Source organism: Poecilia formosa, unplaced genomic scaffold (assembly GCF_000485575.1).
Source record: "Poecilia formosa unplaced genomic scaffold, Poecilia_formosa-5.1.2 Scaffold66, whole genome shotgun sequence".
In the NCBI taxonomy this organism is placed as follows: domain Eukaryota; kingdom Metazoa; phylum Chordata; class Actinopteri; order Cyprinodontiformes; family Poeciliidae; genus Poecilia; species Poecilia formosa.
In genome coordinates, this window is record NW_006800005.1 from 1 (window position 1) to 19,430 (window position 19,430).

The 19,430-nt window shown below is 39.3% G+C and overlaps 1 protein-coding gene across 1 annotated transcript; it reads left to right on the forward strand.

The window, feature by feature from the left end:
• The first annotated feature begins 1,474 nt into the window (after window positions 1–1,474).
• LOC103139942 (serine/threonine-protein phosphatase 2B catalytic subunit beta isoform-like) lies at window positions 1,475–16,458 on the forward strand. The gene is made up of 9 exons (XM_016672777.1): window positions 1,475–1,623; window positions 1,805–1,906; window positions 2,917–3,011; window positions 4,343–4,468; window positions 5,334–5,411; window positions 5,505–5,589; window positions 6,191–6,288; window positions 9,701–9,748; window positions 14,917–16,458. Exons 1-9 carry the CDS (start codon window positions 1,475–1,477, stop codon window positions 15,093–15,095), a joined length of 960 nt encoding a protein of 319 aa, XP_016528263.1. The 3' UTR covers window positions 15,096–16,458.
• Window positions 16,459–19,430: the final 2,972 nt, after the last annotated feature.

Genomic DNA, 19,430 nt, shown 5'->3' on the forward strand with positions numbered 1-19,430 from the left:
TCTACTACAGACTTAGTAACATACCAATTAGTAAAAGTAAGCAGAATTGTATTTGTAAAGCACCTTCCAAAGATAAAATCACAAAGTGCTTCATTGAATTTGTAGGAAAAGCCCATCAAACATAACATCAAATCAAAATTTACAGCTTGTCTATATGAATAGGCTTTTAGCAGCGTTTTAAAATCTTCAGTGGAATTTATCCACCATGGGTAAAATCAACTTGTTAGTAGAGTTTAGATTTATGATCTAAGCCCAATGCACATTCCAGATGATCGACCTACTCTGCGATTACAACAAGCGACAAAATGGAGCTGGAAGACGTTAAACCAAAGCTAAAAACTGACAAAGTTACGCTGCTTACTCAAATTATGATCTAAAAGGAAAATAAGCAAATCTTAATTAGAATATGCGAGGCTTCCTTCAGGCTCGACCTATAATGCAACTTCACCAGTCGGGCTGGATCGGCCTCGAACATGACGCCCACACGACTCCCTCACTCAGCTCCTTCAGACTAGTCAGCAGCAATTAGCAAATTGCTAATTGCAATTAGCAATTAACTGGAACTGAGCATCATTTGAGCTCATTATAGGAGCTACTTCTGAGAGAAACGCTGGTAAAAACATTAAAGCGTTAACAGAGGAGCCATGTTAGGATGACTTCCTGAAGGCAGAGTTTCAGAAAGAGCAGGAGCTTCTTAAAGAGACAGAGACTCAATTTCAAAGCGTTAAATTAGGAAATAACTTTTCTTTTAAGTCATATTTAATACAGCATGTTTATAACAACTGACGGTAACAGAGTTACTTGATTGTGCTATAAAATGGCAGTATATGCCTGTAAAATACATGACACTTCCCCTTTAAAGCTCTCATCATAGTCACCAGCCCTTTTCACAAACTCCCTCCAATAAAACTGAATATTCCCTACGAGCTCTGGCAGTTTCAGTCCATTTGAACAAGAGAGAGCAGTCCGTTAGCCTCCGAGTCCCGACGCCTATGAAGCTCACAGATATAAACTAACCTGATGTTCAAACAAGCCTGGGGAAATGCAATATGCAGACATACAAAGCTACTCTGCAGGAGCAATATCATTAAGGCGGGCAGTCGAAACAGAGATGGATGACTTTCTCTGGCCTCACTCGGTGCGTTTCAATTATTGGGGCGCCTTGTGGGCGCGCGGCGCAGGTGAGACGAGCTGCTCAACTATAAATCAGAAAGCTAATAAGTTTCAGGTAGACTTTGGGGCTGTTATTTTTGGGATGTGACACAGAAAGAAGAGTTCAATCACATCCGAGGTTCACTTAGTAATTTCAGGGATTTGCAGCAGAGAGAAGGAAAGAAAAAAAAAAAAACCCACGGCCAATGCGAAGAGCATGCGAGTAAACACACCGAGACGTTCGCCAGCGCACGCACACAGTTCAGCTTCAGCATGAAAAGATTTCCCACAATCCCCGGGGAGACTGCACGGTTCTGTTGCTATGACGACCGGCTACTCCTGCCAGATATGGAGGGATGTTAAGATACGGCGAGGGAAACGAGGGAGGGAGAGCAGCCGATGGTGGCGGCAGGATGGAGAGGAGGAGAGGAGGAGAGACGGAGCCGACCCCGGCGAGGCCGAGGCGGCGTTGTGACACGCTTCCTGCTCGTTTTCCAGGTTTAGGAGACACAGCAGCGGTAAAACAACCAGGCACCGACAGCACAGCACGGAGCGGCAGCCATGAGCCGATCTCTCACTGACGCCCCCTGCTGGCCACACAGCGGCCATAGCAGTGCCGCTTAAAGGATATTTCTCTTGTTTCTTCCTAATTCTGTCGTCTTTTTCTCCGTGCCAGTTATCCTGCAGTGTGTGAGTTCCTACAGACCAACAACCTGCTGTCCATCATCAGAGCACATGAAGCTCAGGATGCCGGGTGAGTCGGCTACCATCAAATTACAAAATTATTTAACCTGTTAATTTGACATTCAGCATTCAGGAACCTTTTTCTCAAGTTTATTTGTGTAGCACATTTCAGCAACGAGGCAGTTCAGAATGCTTTACATCACACAAACATAACACAGTAGCCAATTAAAAAACAAGCAATAAACGTTACATTTTGTCAAATGCTATCATCGAAATCGTCAAGCAAATACACAAATATGTAGAATAATGTTCTAATTATTAATCAAAGAGAACTCTAAACAAATGGGTTTTTAGCTTTAATTGAAAACTTAATTAAAACTCAGTGTTTCAACTGTTTGCAGTTTTCTGGAAGTTTGTTCTCCAGGTTAATGACTCGTCAACACTGAATGCTGCTTCTCCATGTTTGGTTCTGGTTCTGGGGATGAAGTTTCCGTACTAACGTGGAGGCGCTGTGACAAAATCCTCACAGCATCAACGAATCATTTTGTTCAAACTGCACCGCAAACAGAAGAACACAAAGTCACATTTATCATAAACATAAACCTTCATTTTGCCTGTTTCTGTTCGTGATCAGACATTTAGCTGAGAGCAGCAGCCAGCTAGTATAACACGACTTTTTTGAAAACATTAATATCTATGAAAAAGTAATGTAATTTAAATATTTAGATTTTTTTATGGACATCAATATATTTATTAGTAACAAAGAACTTATTTTACATCTAAGATAAACTCCAACAAACTCCACGGACATACAGAAATACAAGTATAGACACTGCTTTTATTCAAAGTCTATGCTTGTTATTGTGACTAAGCTGTTATTTTTGCAAACACTGAAGTCTTTGCTCGGTGCATCGACACCTATCTTTTTTTTATTTTTGTTACTGCCTACCTGTCTCACTTTGAGCCAGTTCCTGTCTGGTTGCAGAGACCTCTGAAGCAACCCGTCCGACTCCATCTGCAGCTCAGCGTCTCATTTGAATAGCGCTAACGTGGGCGACTTGTTTGCCTCTCCCTGCGCAGATATCGCATGTACAGGAAGAGTCAGACGACGGGCTTCCCCTCCCTCATCACCATCTTCTCTGCGCCCAACTACCTGGACGTCTACAACAACAAAGGTTTGGCGCACGCGCCGGCACAGACACAGGGCCGTGGAAATGTTTTTGTACTCCTTAAAATGACTCACATTTTTGTCATGTGACAATCTCAAACCTCGAGGTATTTTATCGAGATTTTATTTAGTAGACCAACTAAATAATTTGTCTACTGGATGACAAATCGTCATCCAGTAGACATCCTGCTTCTACTGGATGACAAATCGTCATCCAGTAGAAGCAGGATGACGATTTGTGGTTTTTGAAATGTAGATGTAGGCGAAAGGGCTTAACCTCAATTTTTTAAATACCTGAACTGATTTTAGATTTTAATTGATTTTTGTTTTTCCATCACTTTTTTTATTTACTAAAAAGACATTACAAGTTACAGAAAAGTGACTTTTACTTCAGTCACCCCTTCTAAGTTGTATGGCGGGGTGTCATGGCCCAGGCTTTAAGGATTTTTGTTTAAGTATGAGAATATAGTCACAATATCAGCATAAAAAGATGAAAAGATGTTTTAATATTCCAAGGAAAAAGTTGTTTTAATGAGAACAGGTTATCAGGATCAGACATAAGCATCTTAGTCTGTGATTCTTTCTTCTAAATAAACTCAGCTGTTTCCAGGATCGTTTCAAAGTTCGTCTACTGATTATAATTTGATGCTGACATGTTAAAAGATTAAGTGTTTCTATTAATTATAAAGTACTATTTAGAAAACCTATCCCAAAGTACATCCTCACAAGATGCTCAACATTTCTCATTTTAATTTTTAGTTTGTTTTCATGTTGGGGTTCTCATGAAATTACTACTTTATTTTCCTAATATTACGACTTTATCGTTGTAACATTACAACTTTTATTGTAGCTTCAGAATAAATCATAGGCTGGCTTGCGTCTTTCCCATTGTAGAGTTGACCTGAATTCAAAGTCCACACATAATTACAATCTGTAAAACACACTTTTTAAACAAAATGGCGGCTCTTGGTGTGCTGACATCACTCTGAATTATGAAAAGCCAAGAAGTGTATTGGTGAAAAAAGATATCCAGATTTTCCAAAAATGAAATCTTCAAAAACCAAAAATGATTTATTGGTTTACATAAATCCAGCTGTTGATAAAAAAAAAACAAAAAACTGAATTTCTCTTCTACTGGGTGGATAGAAATAAAATACATAACGGCTTGTTGTTGCAATGTGAGTGTGAACACTTTAGCAAGTTATTACAGGTTTATTTTATACACATATTTGAGACAGAGTCAGCGTTTCAGCTGTTTTAACCGTTCTTGTAAAGTTTCGGTCCTGTTCAAGCATCCTAATTGTGTGTATCTGTGTGTGTGTGTGTGTGTGTGTGCAGCGGCGGTGTTAAAGTATGAGAACAATGTGATGAACATCCGTCAGTTCAACTGCTCTCCACATCCTTACTGGCTGCCCAACTTCATGGACGTCTTCACGTGGTCGCTGCCTTTTGTAGGAGAAAAAGGTACCAAATATAAACAGTCCATCCTGATGGACTCACTGCATGATCTCTGACCTGTCAATATTAAACAAATATTGATGTTACCTGCAGACACATTCACATTTTATCAGCCAGATATCTTCAAACTGCCCCTCGGTCAGCTAATCTCCACCAAGGCCATGAAGAAAAGGCACAAATCAGAATATAATCCACTGATCAAAGTGTCAGTCTTAACTTATGCTTTGAGTTATTGGTAAAAAGTATGACGACAAGAAACGTTACTATGTTGTCAAGTAGACAAAAATCTGCCTTGAAACCACAGATAAACATCTAATTGTCGTAATTTTTGCAGTGTCTGAATGGGAAACAATAAGTCATGCTGTATTCACAGCATTTTATTGTAGAAAACAATCATAACATTGTTTATATTTTTAAATCTATTTTCTAATTTCTGGGTCCAGTTACAGACAGTTATGAATGTAAACCACTGGTGTCCATGTATTTCTGTTTTGTGTGTTTTTTTTTTGTTTTGTTTTTTTTATTTATTACTGCCACAAATTTAGCTATTTAAAAACCCATTTGTGCCCACCATCTGTAATTACCCTGCAGGAGTCGAGTCCGGCCATATGGTGGCGCCACAGTAAGGACAACGGAGGAGGAAAAGCTCAAACCATTTTGTGCTTCTGGCTTCCTGAACTTATAAATCCTGACAAAATCTTTCTGCAGTCAAATGATGCTGTGATGAGGATCACATTAGAGCAGAACAATTTACATTATAATACTTTGAAAGTCTAAAAGGAACTCCTTCCTTCTGATGTGTAACTTTGTTGTGATCGATTTGACATCTCAAAAACAGAATAATTAAAACTCGTTTCTCTGTTTGTGACAGTGACGGAGATGCTGGTCAACGTTTTGAGTATCTGCTCAGATGATGAACTCATGAACGACGGAGAGGAAATCTATGACGGTGAGACGTCATAGATGACAGAAGAAACCTTTTTAGTGTCAACACATTTGTTTTGATGTATTAAGACTCTATATTTCTCTGTTGGTTTTACAGCCAGTGCAGCCGCAGCGAGGAAAGAGGTTATCAAAAACAAGATCCGGGCCATCGGGAAGATGGCTAAAATGTTCTCTGTGTTACGGTGGGTCGAGTTTCTGTCACACAACATGTCGGTGTGCAACCGTCTGGACGAACGCCTACCTTTAAAAGCAATAGTCTGTTGATTCTGACAGCAAATTTCCTTTTGTCTGGAAAATTTAGTGACAAAGTTGCAAAGCTGGTTTCATTGGAGTGCCTATTATGAACCGAGAACCTGGTGGAAGGGTCTGTCAGTCAGGCCTCTCTCTCAGGCAGAGCAAAATAAGAACAGTGGCTGACATTTAGACTTTTGTGAATGTATATAAGGTAGATTGATTTCTCGTGTTAAGTATCGGCCGATCAGCAATTTCCCAAAATTAAGAAAATCTGAGTGATTTCTTGGCGCAGCCCTATAGAAAATCCAATCATCTGTAAATCTGTCTGTACAGATGTCTATAAGCTGCTTCTTTCTTCCTAATCTTTTGCAGAAGTCAGTTGTCATTGCATCCTTTTATTTGAAAATCACATTTTGGAGTTCTGCTTTTTAAATCTGTCACTGTGTTTTTGCAGGTGTGCTGTGTGAGGAAGTGTGTAGTTCTCTGAATTTCTCTCCCGATAAACTTGTTTCTCCTTTTTTCATCCCCGCTCACATCCGTCCTTTGCAGGGAAGAGAGTGAGAACGTTCTGACCCTGAAGGGGCTGACTCCTACCGGCATGCTGCCCAGTGGGGTCCTGTCCGGGGGCAAGCAGACCCTGCAAAGTGGTGAGAGCTTCACAAACAAACAGCCCGACACACACATATACTGAGCCTCACAAAAGTGTTCACACCTCTGGAAGGGTTGCAGATTTTGTCGCGTTACAGCCACAAACGTCAAAGCATTTTATTGAGATTTAATTTGAGAGACCAACAGAAAATAGTGCAAATTTGTGAAGAAGAAAAGAAATATTCATAGTTTCCAAAAATTCCTGTCAGAAAACATGATGGAGACTGCAAAGGACCTGATACAGAGGAGGTTCACTCTCCATCCAATCTGACTCAGATTTGAGTTATTTAGCAGAAAATATTTTTTAAAAATCACTTTCTAGAGGTGCAGAGCTGGTAGAGACACTGCAACAGCCTCTACAAAGTGTTGACTATAAAATATATATATATAAAGGATACATATCTTTTATATCTTTATATATATTTTATTTTATTTTATTTTTTTTTTTTACATATTTGTTGAAACTGTCATTATGTTGTGAAAGTGATATAAGAGATAATCTGAGCTCCTCTGCCTTTTCCCACTGCTAACTAGAAACAACCAATCAGAGCCAGGAGGCAGATGATATTGCTGTCAATTATTCTTGCATACGTGCTGCTCATTCCCTCTTTCCCTCCCTCCGTTAGTCTCTGCTAAGCTACAGCTTCCTCCTGACAGCAGAGTCTGCCATGAAAGCTAAGGCTAGTTAGCATGGCCACTGAGATCGGCAGATAAATGGGTTTCCTGTAGCAGTAAGTTGTTTCTCCGCCTTTAGTACATTGAGCATTGCATACACAAGGTTGATTGACAGCACTAAGACCTTCCTCCTGGCTCCGATGAGTTGTTTTTGGTAAGGAGCGATGCATTTCTGTAGACGGCAATAATAGCTCAGAGAGAAGGCAGAGGAGCTTGATATTGTCACAGATTACCTCATGTCTCATACTATACTCTCACGTCACAGTGACAGCTTTAACAAAAGTCATATTTTTTGTAAAAGTTACACACTGTAGCTTTAAATTCTCTATTATTTTCATTCCTCTTCACAAATATTCACAATTTTCTGTTGGTCTCTGACATAAAATCCTAATAAGACGCGTTGAAATTTGCGACAAAATGTGGAACTCTTCAAGAGGTGTGAACATGGCCGACACTTCCAGAGCTAAGACTGTGCACTGATCGTACAGACACTCCACAGATTTTACTCTGAAACACACATTCAGAAACAAATGTTGAGGAAAAAAAAACCTCTCAACACATTGACCAGCTTCATCCTCCAGCCCCCCACTCTTCTCCTCCTTTCCAGCTGTTTCTTTGCTCTCATCTTTTTGCCTCACTGACTCGCTCACTCTCTCCACCTCACCTCATAGCCGAGGATACTAACAGCCTGCTGAGTGTGTGTGAGCGTGAACGTGGATAGCCCTCAACGCAGACACGAGTCAGAACAGGACAGAACATGGATGGTGTCAATTTGAAAAAAAAAAGTGTAAACGGTGACAGAACCGACACAAATGTGTGTGAGTGTGTGTGAGAGAGAGAGAGACAGGAAGCTAGCTAGAGAGCTAACTCAAGCCGCTGCTAACACCAGCTGCTCTCTAAAGCTGAGGCTGCCTTGATAATGCTCGGAGGGCTTTGCATGTTTAAAGCCTGAAACATGTCTCTGACTCTCACTTTAAGAACTGTGGACTCTTGGGTAATCAGTTTTAATTCATTTTTACTCTAACATGCTTGTTTTTTTAGGTTGACTTGTGTATGAATTCCCTGTCGAGTGTTTATGCAGTTCTAAATATGTTCATTTTTAACAACAACAAAAAAGAGTTGATTAAAAAGATGCGCACTCAAAAAAATAATAATTTGTTGGATGGACTCTAAAAAAAGAAAATAAATTTCTAAACAACTATTTGATTCTGATTCACCATAAATAAACTATGTTGTAGATTATTATGTCAGCAATGGGTTTAAGGTTGGAAAGTGTCCATCTTTACCCTTAACTCTGTAAAATTATACCAAACTCTCTGGCAGAGATAATTAGTGAGATAGAAACAGATGCAATCATCATTTAAAACAAAGACAAAAAGACATCTTACAGTAGCAATTAGCATGATTAGCTTAGCTAGATTAGCATAGCTAGATTAGTATAGCTAGCATTACTAAAACAGGAGTACATGTGTTTCCAAGAGGTCCTTTCCTGAACTTTAAGTTTCTAATGCCTGTTTCACATGGCAAGATTTGAAAATCCTCAGCAAATTTTCTAAACCTGAGAACTTGCCCACATGACGATTAAAAACAGTCATAGATAAAACAGGTTTGGTCAAATACAACACACCACACACAGACGGATTTTACTCATGAACACGGAGATGTCAGAAGGAAAATTTCTCGAGACCAAACATGAGTTCAGACTAAACAAACATGGCAGACGAGGAAGAAGCAATGCCAGTAGTTTGGGGTCTATTTTTAGCAGATAAAAACACAATACAAAGATGTCCACCAGACTTTCTGGTGTGCCATTTTGAATTCCCCTTCATGTTTCTGGCTTTCTGATTAGATACTCATCACAGTCAACAGGCTCACTCTCAACACACCACACACAGCAGGAATATCTCCTAAGATTATATTTAGATACGTTACAATAATCAAATCATCTCTAAGATTCTCAGATGGGGCGTTCGGAAGAGAGATCGATTTAATTTATCCTGCCGTGTGAACCAGGCATAAGGGATAATTGACATTTCCAAGTGAATTATGTTCTTTAGCATACAGAAACTGATAGCTCAAAAGGAAATAATATACTTTACTGTTATACGTTCAGCCTTAATGTTATCTGCTGAAAATCTTGCTCTCTTGCAGCGTGAGTGCTTCATCAGACTTCATTTTAAAAAACGTAATTGATTCTGGAAATAGTTAAGTTTGACTTCATTCATCCACAGAACAGAGTTATTTAGTTCAGTGTAAGCTGACTTGAATAAGATTGGATATTTTAACATTTTTAGCCTCTTTTCAGTCTGTTTCCTGGTGTGTCTCTAACACTAATAGTTTTTTGTAACCTCAACCCATACATTGATCTCTTACAATATAGTAAAATTTATCTATTTTTTATATTCATTCAACAAATTATTTTGTGTCAGATCAGCAAACCACCAGTAACAAACAGTAAGTGATTTAACAAACCCAGTTTAGTTGTTTTTTAGAGTGTAGCTGTGGTCTCTTCTACACTCTTTTTGTGCCCTGAGGCAGATATTTAAATCCACAACAGCATGTTTCAGCCTTCACCTCGTTTTCCTTCTCCTCCTTCTTTCTTTGTTTGCCATCTTCTCCTCCGGATTCTGTCTTCTCTCTCTCTCTCTCTCTCCATCTTCTCCTCCGGATTCTGTCTTCTCTCTCTCTCTCTCTCTTCCTGTCATTCCTTCTCTCTCTTCTTTTGCCATCCTTCAGCTACCATTGAGGCCATTGAAGCTATCGAGACAGTTAAGGACGCTGAAGGTAAAATCACTCTCATTTCACTGTGCGCGCTCAGCCGCCATGCCTGTGAGGTCATAGATCTCCTTTACCCACAATGCACCCAGCTCTTTTAACCACATCGCCTCTCAAAACTAAAGCCTGAAACCGCTTCATGCTGCGGTCGCCACGCAAACACACGCATACACACACGCACACACACACTTGTGTTGCCTCCACTACACACACAAACACTTCTCCACATCACCTTCAGATGCAGCTCTCACCACAAGACACATTTCCATAAAAAGAAGAAGAGTGGGGCAGTGGTCATGGTTACTCTGATGTCTCACTGTGTCTTTTCCTGATGTTTAAGGGATTATTTAAGTCTGTATGCAATAAATCCGTCTTCTTACAAGCAGAACATGAGTTACTTGTGATCGTAAGTAGGATTTTAGGAGGAAGTTTAGCCAACTTTACAAAGTTGAATCCCAGCTTTTCAGCAGCTGGTCACATGATGACCAAAGTGCAGAAAAGAACAAGTTATGCCTACGCATGTGTCAAAGTGAAGTGATTGCATAGGAGTTTTCTTTGCTGAAGGGAAATTTATTTAAGAGAAAACAACAACAACAACAACAAAAACGCTTTTAGCTGCTTCTGGAAATTTTTTGCTGTAACTGCAGTTCTGTGAAAATGATTTCCAGCCCTTGCATAGTTCTTCTTTCTTTGCTTTTTAAAAAATCACACTTACGGTACATGTTTCAGATTACAAAGGGCTGAAACGATTAATTGTATTAATTGTGATTAATTGATTACTTAAATAATTGTCAAGTAATTAACTGAAGTAAACAAACTCAAAATAAAGGCAATTTGTTGAAAGAAAAACATTCTTAGAGCTGTTAAGTCAAAAATGTACTATACATGTATATACATTTTGCATTTAAGATTAAAATGGAAAATGTTCAAATTCAAATGTTCAAATTCTGTAAAAATCTTCTATTAATAATCAACAGATTAGCCATCCTATGCATTGATGTTGAGCACAAAGTGCTGAGCTTTTCATATGTTTGAAGTACCTTTTAGCTGCAGATTCTTCCTGTGCTTCCAATGATCAAACACTGAAGGATCATAATGCCATCGCATTTTAGGCAACACATTTTTTATTTTCTTATTTTAAAGGGAGTTGAATTGTTTGTTGCTGTTTTTTGCACCTTTTAATGTATTTCTAATAGTATACAAAAAAGGAAAGAGAAAAATAAGCAAAATGTGAAAATTGTTTCATCAAATTAATTGATTAATTGTCAGAATAACCGCTAACTGAAATAATCATTAGTTGCAGCCCTAAAGTTAAGGAAGTCAGGTTGGTTTGGTAGTTTTTTCCCCTATAATATAATTATTATTTGAAAACAGCATTCAGAGTTCACTGAGCTCATCTTTTTCTGATATTAAAATGTTCTGGTTAATCTGAAACACTAAGTGTGACTGAAAAGCAGAAATTGAAGAAATATGTAAAGATTAAAAAAAAAAAATTCACCGTCCTCTATGGTTAAAATCGTCACGTCTCTATAGTTTTAGACAGAAAATCATTTTGAAACGAAGCTGGGGTAAAAATACCGAGATGTCTGTTTGTGCTGCTGAGCAACTTGTTGCCATGGCTTCTGTGCCGAGTGAAGTACTTGGTGATTCGTCTGCATGTCCTAGTTAGCCACACCGCTTTGTGTGTAGTGCTGTCTTTAGCTTACCTGAAGTACAGTCCATAATTTGTTTGTTTGAATAAATTATGGAAATCCCTTTTGCTTTTATGTTCTTATGTATTCGTAGCTTATGTTGCAGAGCGTGTTGTGGAGTATTTTGACAGTCGCCTTTGTTCAAAAGAGACGCAAGACGCTCTTCCAAAGATGATTATTACAAGATTTTCACTCTGTCAGAGTATTTAGCTATATGTGCGAGAACAAGCACATAATGTACTGATACAAATAAAATTTTGGCTAAATTACTGGAAGACTGAAGATAAGGAGTTTCTGGGAGGTTGTTTTCCTCTCTGGTTTGAACTGTCCAAGGTTGCAGTCTGCAGGTGCAAATTCCAGAGTGGTGAAATAAGCTGAGAAACTCTCTCTCTCTCTCTCTCTCTCTCTCTCTCTCTGCCCTCTTTGTAGAGGGATAGTGGATATTAAAAGCGGATGTACTTTCATCTTTTCTTCACTTCCCTGATCCAGCCAGGGGAGTCATTGCTCATTTCCTTTGCTTAATTTCTTAATAAAATAATCAAAATGCATTTTGATTTGTTCTTGATTGACTCAATGTTTCGCCTTAGGTAAAGATTTATTTATTTCCTTAAACTCAGATGATGTTTTTTCACTCATTACCACAGTGAAACCACATTATGTCTGGAAAATCATCACCATTACAGAATGAACTTAGAACATTTCAGATGTGTTTGTAGCTTTCGCTTTATGATTCGGTTGGAAGGGGAAAACACTACCAGGGACTTTCTGTTTCAGTGCCTCAGCGCTGTCCTGTGACTCAGTGTGGCACGTAGTCCTTCCTGTAAACATCACACTTTGTAGTCAGCACACAGTGAACCAGAGCTTTATCTAGTCGTAAAACACAGATTGAGCTCTGGAAAAGTATTCATCCCCCCAGTAAACATGTTTTAAAATTATTATTTCTCTCCTTACAAGAAACCTCAGTGTATTTTATGGGGATTTTCTGCTTTGAACCAACACAAAGTGTGGTGTTAATGGGAAGCAGAAGGAAAATGCTACATAAAGATGCAGTTTGAACTGAGTTTTTATTTAGAGTTAAGGCAAATGCATTCCACACATTTTAGTTTTTGTTTCTAAAAATGTTTAAAAACCACATCTTTTTTTCCCCCTTTCACTTTGCTTTTCTTTGGGTTGGTATTTCACCTAAAATTCCTATTAAACATGTTCAAGGTTGAGGTTGTAAAAGCTGAAGATGAAACCCAACAACTGGGTCACGAGCCGCATCGTTTCAGCAGGAGCTTCCTTTAAGAGAAACCGTGGAGACGTTCAATGAACTCAGAGAAAGAAAAAACTGTTCACTGCCATAAAAAAAAATCAATGTGTTCGATCAAATACAAACAGGATTGATTAACAGAATTACTGCTGCATTCTGTCTTACACTTCCTCAGGATTAGAAAATGATGTTTAAAAAAAATCCCTCAAAAGGGAAGAAAAAAAAACGAATCTTTTGAACAAACGCCCGACTGTCTACAGTTCAAAGTGTTTTAAGGATATAGTTTCTGTGCAGCTGTGCATATTTGGGTGAGGATGTTTAACCCACCGGGTGTCTCAGACTCCTGATCAATCAGGATCAATCTCTGGTTTACACCCATGGTCAGTCTGGGTCAGAACAATCCCAGCAGACAGCAGATCAGCCGACTCCCGCTGTGTGAGCCGAGTTCGGTGTAAAAGTGGCAGAGCGTTGTTTATCCAAACCCTGACCTGATCCTCGGCTAGAAGCAGGAATAGGGGTGGGCATTTATCGTATCATTTATCAATTATTGTGATGATAAATATTGATTTATCGTTGTCATGATAAATTCCGATTAATGATGTTTAAAATCCTTCAAAACTGTTCGTATTGTTAAAAAAAACCCATCATAATGCAAAAACTTTTCATAGAACCTGAGTTTTTTCGAAATTAGCATGATTCCATTAAGCGAATTAATTTTCATAATTCGAATTTGCTCAACTTTAAGGTTAATGGAAACACAACTTCTGTCACAGCATTCACACACCCACAAATACACGTTGTTCTTGAAAAACATTCCCACATAAAGTACACTTCTTGAGGACAAAAGTCACATAAAGAAGTTATTTATATCCTTAAACCACCAATCGTGACTGTATTTAATCATATTTTCAAATTTATTGATAATTATTGACACTTTCATTGATCAAACAGATAGCGTATTTCGCAAAACTGCAATGGATCTCGTCTCCCTGGGTCTGTTAATGCCAGGCGTAAAAGTGAAACCGCAAAGACAACAATCACGGCTCAACTTCACAATCAACCGGAATTTATTCACAGTCGAATGCATAAAATGACACCAATATCTCAACATAACCATCAGATACCAAAACCACATAGAAAACATAAATCACCTTTAGAAAAAGAGAAAATACGAAGACGCGTCTCCAGACAGAAAAACCAGTCTTACCCCAGCAATCTGACCAAGTACTGCAGCTCAACTATATTTATGCCTGGCAATATCCAGATGGTTCTTTGGCTGTTGTATGAGTACTGACATCACCGTTCAGATGATACTGGCGCGTGTTGGAAGCCCAAGACGAACCAGTATCACGTGATGTCTGTCCACCGCCGCATGCAGGCAGAGCGCGATACTTTCTGCCCAGAGATAATGCAGGTGTTTCCAAGGTGATGGGATGAATCCATCTACTATCTCAGTCATCCTCCCAAACCTCCTCAACGTAGTTTCCCAAACTATTAACAATGGATGCGCTACTTCATGCAGAAACATTTTCCACTCAGTGGGACTGAATGTGTCGGCTATCTGCACTTCCATCCCTCCAAACTGGTTTTCTGAATCCGCACAGAGCCCTGCTGACCTCTCCATTGACCCCGCGCGTTAGTACACTAAACAGCAGGTTTTGGTTATGAAAAATTAGCACACATCCCATATAATATCTTCAAACTTGTATAAAACAGACATGAGCAGTTTCAATACTAGAACATCTATTATGCTCTATATTTTCTAATTAGTTTTCTGCTTCTTTGGTTATAATGAACTAAAACATTTCTCAGATGAGTATATGTGACTTACACTTTTAAGGATGTAATCCAATATAAAAACTCTACTAATTAGACTAATTTTAATTAAAATTGTTTAAAATACTCTACTGATTAAGCTATACGTTGATTAAACCATGAGTCTAAAGCTAAACTGTGGCCTACTAAAAACAAGCATAATCAACCTAATATTTCAACATTAGCTAAAAATTGAACCATTAGAAACTAGCATAGTTACAACAGCAACACAGAATCTTGTGACAAAACTTTACGTCCATATTGCCCACCCCTACATGTGAATATTTAATTGGAAAAAAGCCATTGCCATGTGCATTCAAGTCTCATTTTCAGTTTTTTCAGAATCCCAAAGGGTTTGGATACACACGCCTCTACTGTGATTTTCTAAATATTAACTCTGCGTATGTGTGTGCCCGCAGCCATCCGAGGCTTCTCTCCGCAGCACCGGATCAGCAGCTTCGAGGAGGCCAAAGGCCTGGACCGGATCAACGAGAGGATGCCGCCTCGACGCGACGCCGTCAACAGCGTGGGGCTGTCGATGGGTCGCATGAACATGGGCGAGCCCAACGGCACCGACAGCAACAGCAATATCCAGTGATCCACCGAAAAACAGAAAAACAACCCCGCTCTCACCTGCCTGCAGTCTCTACAGTGATACCATATTTACCCAGTCGTGTACATAGGCATATAAACAGCAGAAACACACACACACACACACAACACAACACACACACACACGACAACACACACACACAAGATTAAATACCCCCTCCCCCCTTTGCCCTCAGCTGTTATTTAGTCGGACTTTACCACAGAGAGGCTGAGGGTCTTTTCTGAGCCCGGTTCTTCAGAACTAACCCTGACCCTGACCCCTGACCCCTGTACCTGCACAACAACAACAACAACAGGAGATGACCTCCGAGAGCAGACCAGGACTCTGAGGAGAGCTGCTGCCGTTTGCCGTGTGTTTGTAGGGAACCGCCGGGGGTGGTGGTGTGTGACGGTGTTGTGCCTGCATCAGTCAGTGTGTGTGTGACGTTTGGGGGGAGGGTGGGTGTGGATCCAGCTGATGGTGGGAGGGTGCACAGGGACAGGAAGCGACCAGGGCTGGAAAATTATTTCAAATGTTCGATTTTCTTTTGGGGGGTTTTCTGCGCGCACACACACACACATGCTTCAACTCCGTAGGAGTTCGTCTGAGAGAGTCGACGCCCGGCGAGGTGACCTCAGCCGCAGTCTAATCTGAGCCCTCGCTTTTCTTCTTCTTCTGTTTGCTTTTGTAGCTCTGCACCATATCCACTCTCCACTTACAGAGCCGGGTGGAGGATTCCCCACCCAAAGTGCTTCGTCCAGACCTCTGGTCCCCTTCCATGTTGACTCTCGAGAAAGGCTTGAAGACCAGCCCCCGCCCCGTCCCCTCCTTATCTGTTGCATGTAAATACATAGAGGTTTTATCACAGGGTGCAAGATGCAGTATAGTAGAAGAAGAATGCTTTATATATGTGTGTGCGTGTGTGTGAGGGAGGGGTTAAAATGTGAAGCTCTTTGTCCTCTTCTGGGTCCTCCTTTCTTCCCGTCTGGCCGCCAGTCGCCGGCCTTCGAAGCGGGAAGCAATCGTTCGGAAGAAACGGACTCTGCTGGCGAAGGAAGGCGGCCAAAGCAGCGAGAAGAAGTCAAGAGGATTAAGGTCTTTGTAAAGCATTTATATTAAAGCATCAGTGCATGCAAAAGTTAAGTTCTTTGATAATAATGTGAAGATTATATTTGTGCTATGTGTTTTTTGCTATGGTAGGACGTTTTTTTTTTTCTTCTGTTTTTTTCTGGCTAATATAAGCAAACAGAGGTATAACGAATCATTTATTTTGTACATATTGTTAATTCAGTTTATTTTTTCTATCATTTTTTGTGTTTTTTTTTTCTTTTTCACAACTTGTGTTGTTCGGTTGGTTTGGACGCTTGTACAGAACGACGGTACGATTCTTATTCAGAGTGTCGAGTCCACGTTTCGCTCCTCTGTTTCTTCGCCATTGTACAGGAGTCGTTTTTAACGATTAAACATGAATAACGAATATTAAACTAGCATCGACGAATGACCGTTCTATATACCGAGGCACAGGCATTCAGGCAGCCGAAAGCATGATTGCATGGTTAAAATTTGCGCTGTTCGAAAAGCAAAAACGCAGCAGCGGACACGTTTTAACGGACGAGCCGGTGTGTCACGATTTAACGGACAAAACGTGTACTCTCTTTCATCATCGATGATTCCTCTTGTTATTTGATGATATTTATGATTCTATGATTATTATGGTTCTATTTATTATGGACATTATTCTTAATATGTAAGCTCTCTATCTCTCTCTCTGCTGGTTACTCTTCATGTTGCGTTGCTCCTTGGTTGATCTTGTGCTTCTTTGGGTGAGGTGAACCCCCTGGGAGACCCTGTGCCATAGAAATTGTGCCACGGTTCTGAATCTTTTTCTATCTTTTCAGATTTTTTTTCTTGTTTTTCTGTTTATTTTTGTTTCTAATGATTTCTTTTATCTTTCTTTGTTTTTTTTTCTGTTAAGTTTGAGTTTATTTCTCAATTTCTTTGATGTTTATTTTTATTTCTTAGATATTTCTTTTATTTATCTTATTTATTTCTTTGTTTATTTTTGTTACTTTTGTGTTAATCTTGTTTCTTTGTAACATTTGTGTTTTTTTGTTTTCTTTTTGTTTGTTTGTTTGTTTTTTTTGTTTTTTTGCTGACTCCCCAGTCACTAACACTGTAAGCATGGCCCATGGGACGATCCACTTTTTTACTCTTGAATAAAATATGCATGAACCTTTGGTACTGATTATGAGTCTTTAATTTTCATTGAGCACACACACACGTTCTTGTATCGCTCCAAGGACTACCTATGTAATGATAGTCCTCATTACATAGATGATGACTATTTACGCCTAACCCGAAAATCCTAACAATTGAGTATGTTCCTAACCTTAATCAAAACTAATCAACGGGAAAATGTCCTCATTCTTCCACAAGTGATCTTTGATTGCTGGTGGAAAATGTCCTCTATACGTATACGTATACAAGCACACACACAAACGGGCCACTACCGGGTTCTTCAGCATCTGGATTACTGACAGCACCGGTTATATGACTGAACCGCACATGTTCCGAAGAATTAAGATTATTTACGGTAAGCAGTCAAACACAGACTTGACAGACTGTCAGTCAAACTGATAAACGGAGATTCACTTGGAAAAATTGAACATACAGTTAGTTTGAATAGTCAGGAGAGTAAAATCACAAAATAATCTTAGTACAACGTCAAAAAAAAAAAAAGTTGTTTTTTTATTGATGAGACATAATAGTGACCATAATGGTTAGGCTATTAATACAGATCAGTCAGAAAATTAAAGATGTACTTTGACTTAATCTAGAGGAGAAAAAAGAAAACACTTCAGACAGTAACTTAAAAAGTAAAAAAGTGACACGATTCTGCTTCCTTTTTATTTGACTGCACAAGTTAGCTGAAACGATTTCCTGGCCCACAAAGAACTAAATTATATCACAGCTCAAACTTACAGCTTATTTTGTTGGCCTTAAGTAATAAACTTGAAAATAATCAAATGTGAACTAATATAAAACACAACAGCACTAAGAGACTGAGGTAGCATGAAAACTTCAGTTGTTTTTACATTTAATATAAAACACAAATCTTAGCAGCAGCAGACAGGTGGGATGATTGCATTGTGTCGGGACTTGCAGCAGTTCCTATTAATTTAATCTTTGGTGTAATTTTATTGTCCTTTGTTTCGGATGCTGTTTCATTCGACGTTTTGGTCCCTCTCGTAATGTGTTCGTATGATTTGCTATTGCCATCGCCACAATAAATGTCCTTTGCGATGGGTGCAAAGTGCAGCTACCTAATCTGTGGTCCTACTTTCTGTTGCATGAAAATGAAAGCAATAAAATGTGACAAAAGACCAAAATGTTGTGTTGTATCAAACATTTTCCAGTTTTTAAAAGTACAAAAAGTACTATTTTGCATTATTCCCACGGGCCAGTGGGCCAAATTTGTACCATTCTTTGAACTGAATCTGCGTTTCCATTGACGATATAATTGTATAATTTGACATTTTGAAAATAAAAAAAAAAGTTTTTCGATAAAAAAGTTTTGGCACTAGGACGAGGTGAGGCTTTTTTTTTGGTCCTATCGAAAGTGGTTTATTCCAGGAAACTTTTTTTGCAGTGCACGAGTCACATGATCAACGTGCAGATGCTACCTTTGGAGCAAACCACAAAGAAGAAAACATGAAGTGAAGAATGATGGTGGTTCATGATCCTCCTTTTAATGACTTATCGCGTGAACAAACGTATTGATTTGATTTTAATTGTGTTTCTTATTCAATGGAAACATAAAGTTGTGTTTTTTCACCATTGACTGAATATCAACAAAATTTTGTGCTATTCTGTAATGAAAACACAACATGTGATCAGGGGCCACGTAAAATCAATACAAAGGCCTGCCAATGGCCCGCAAACCACACTTTTGACACCCCTGTGTTAAAGAAGGATAAAATTAAATTGATAGCTGATTTTCAGCAAACGGTGACGTTTGGAGGTGACTGGAGCAGACTGAGACTTCCAGCAGGGTGTGTTTGATTAGTCAGAGCAATCAGCAGCTGGGGAAAAAGCCCTGGAGGACTTGGAGAGAGAACAAAAAGCTTACACAACCGTTTTAAAAAAGACGGTTGTGTAAGCTTTTTGGTTGTGCAAGAAGTCCATGCCAACGGATACACAAACTCACACACTTTCCAAGACACGGGCATCAAAGTGAAATTCAATGGAAAAGAGGAAACAAACCTTCCACGGCACAGATGGACTTGTTCGTTCGCCGCATGCCTCCCATCGGAGAAAACAGCTTCCAGAGGTTTTCTTCCC

What these genes read in the sequence shown, in the direction of transcription:
- LOC103139942 (XM_016672777.1), top strand. Translation starts at nt 1,475, where the DNA reads ATGACGACCGGCTACTCCTGCCAGATATGGAGGGATGTTAAGATACGG. An exon ending in CATGAAGCTCAGGATGCCGG is followed by an intron (nt 1,907 to 2,916) that starts GTGAGTCGGCTA and finishes CTCCCTGCGCAG; the next exon opens with ATATCGCATGTACAGGAAGA. An exon ending in CAAGCAGACCCTGCAAAGTG is followed by an intron (nt 6,289 to 9,700) that starts GTGAGAGCTTCA and finishes GCCATCCTTCAG; the next exon opens with CTACCATTGAGGCCATTGAA.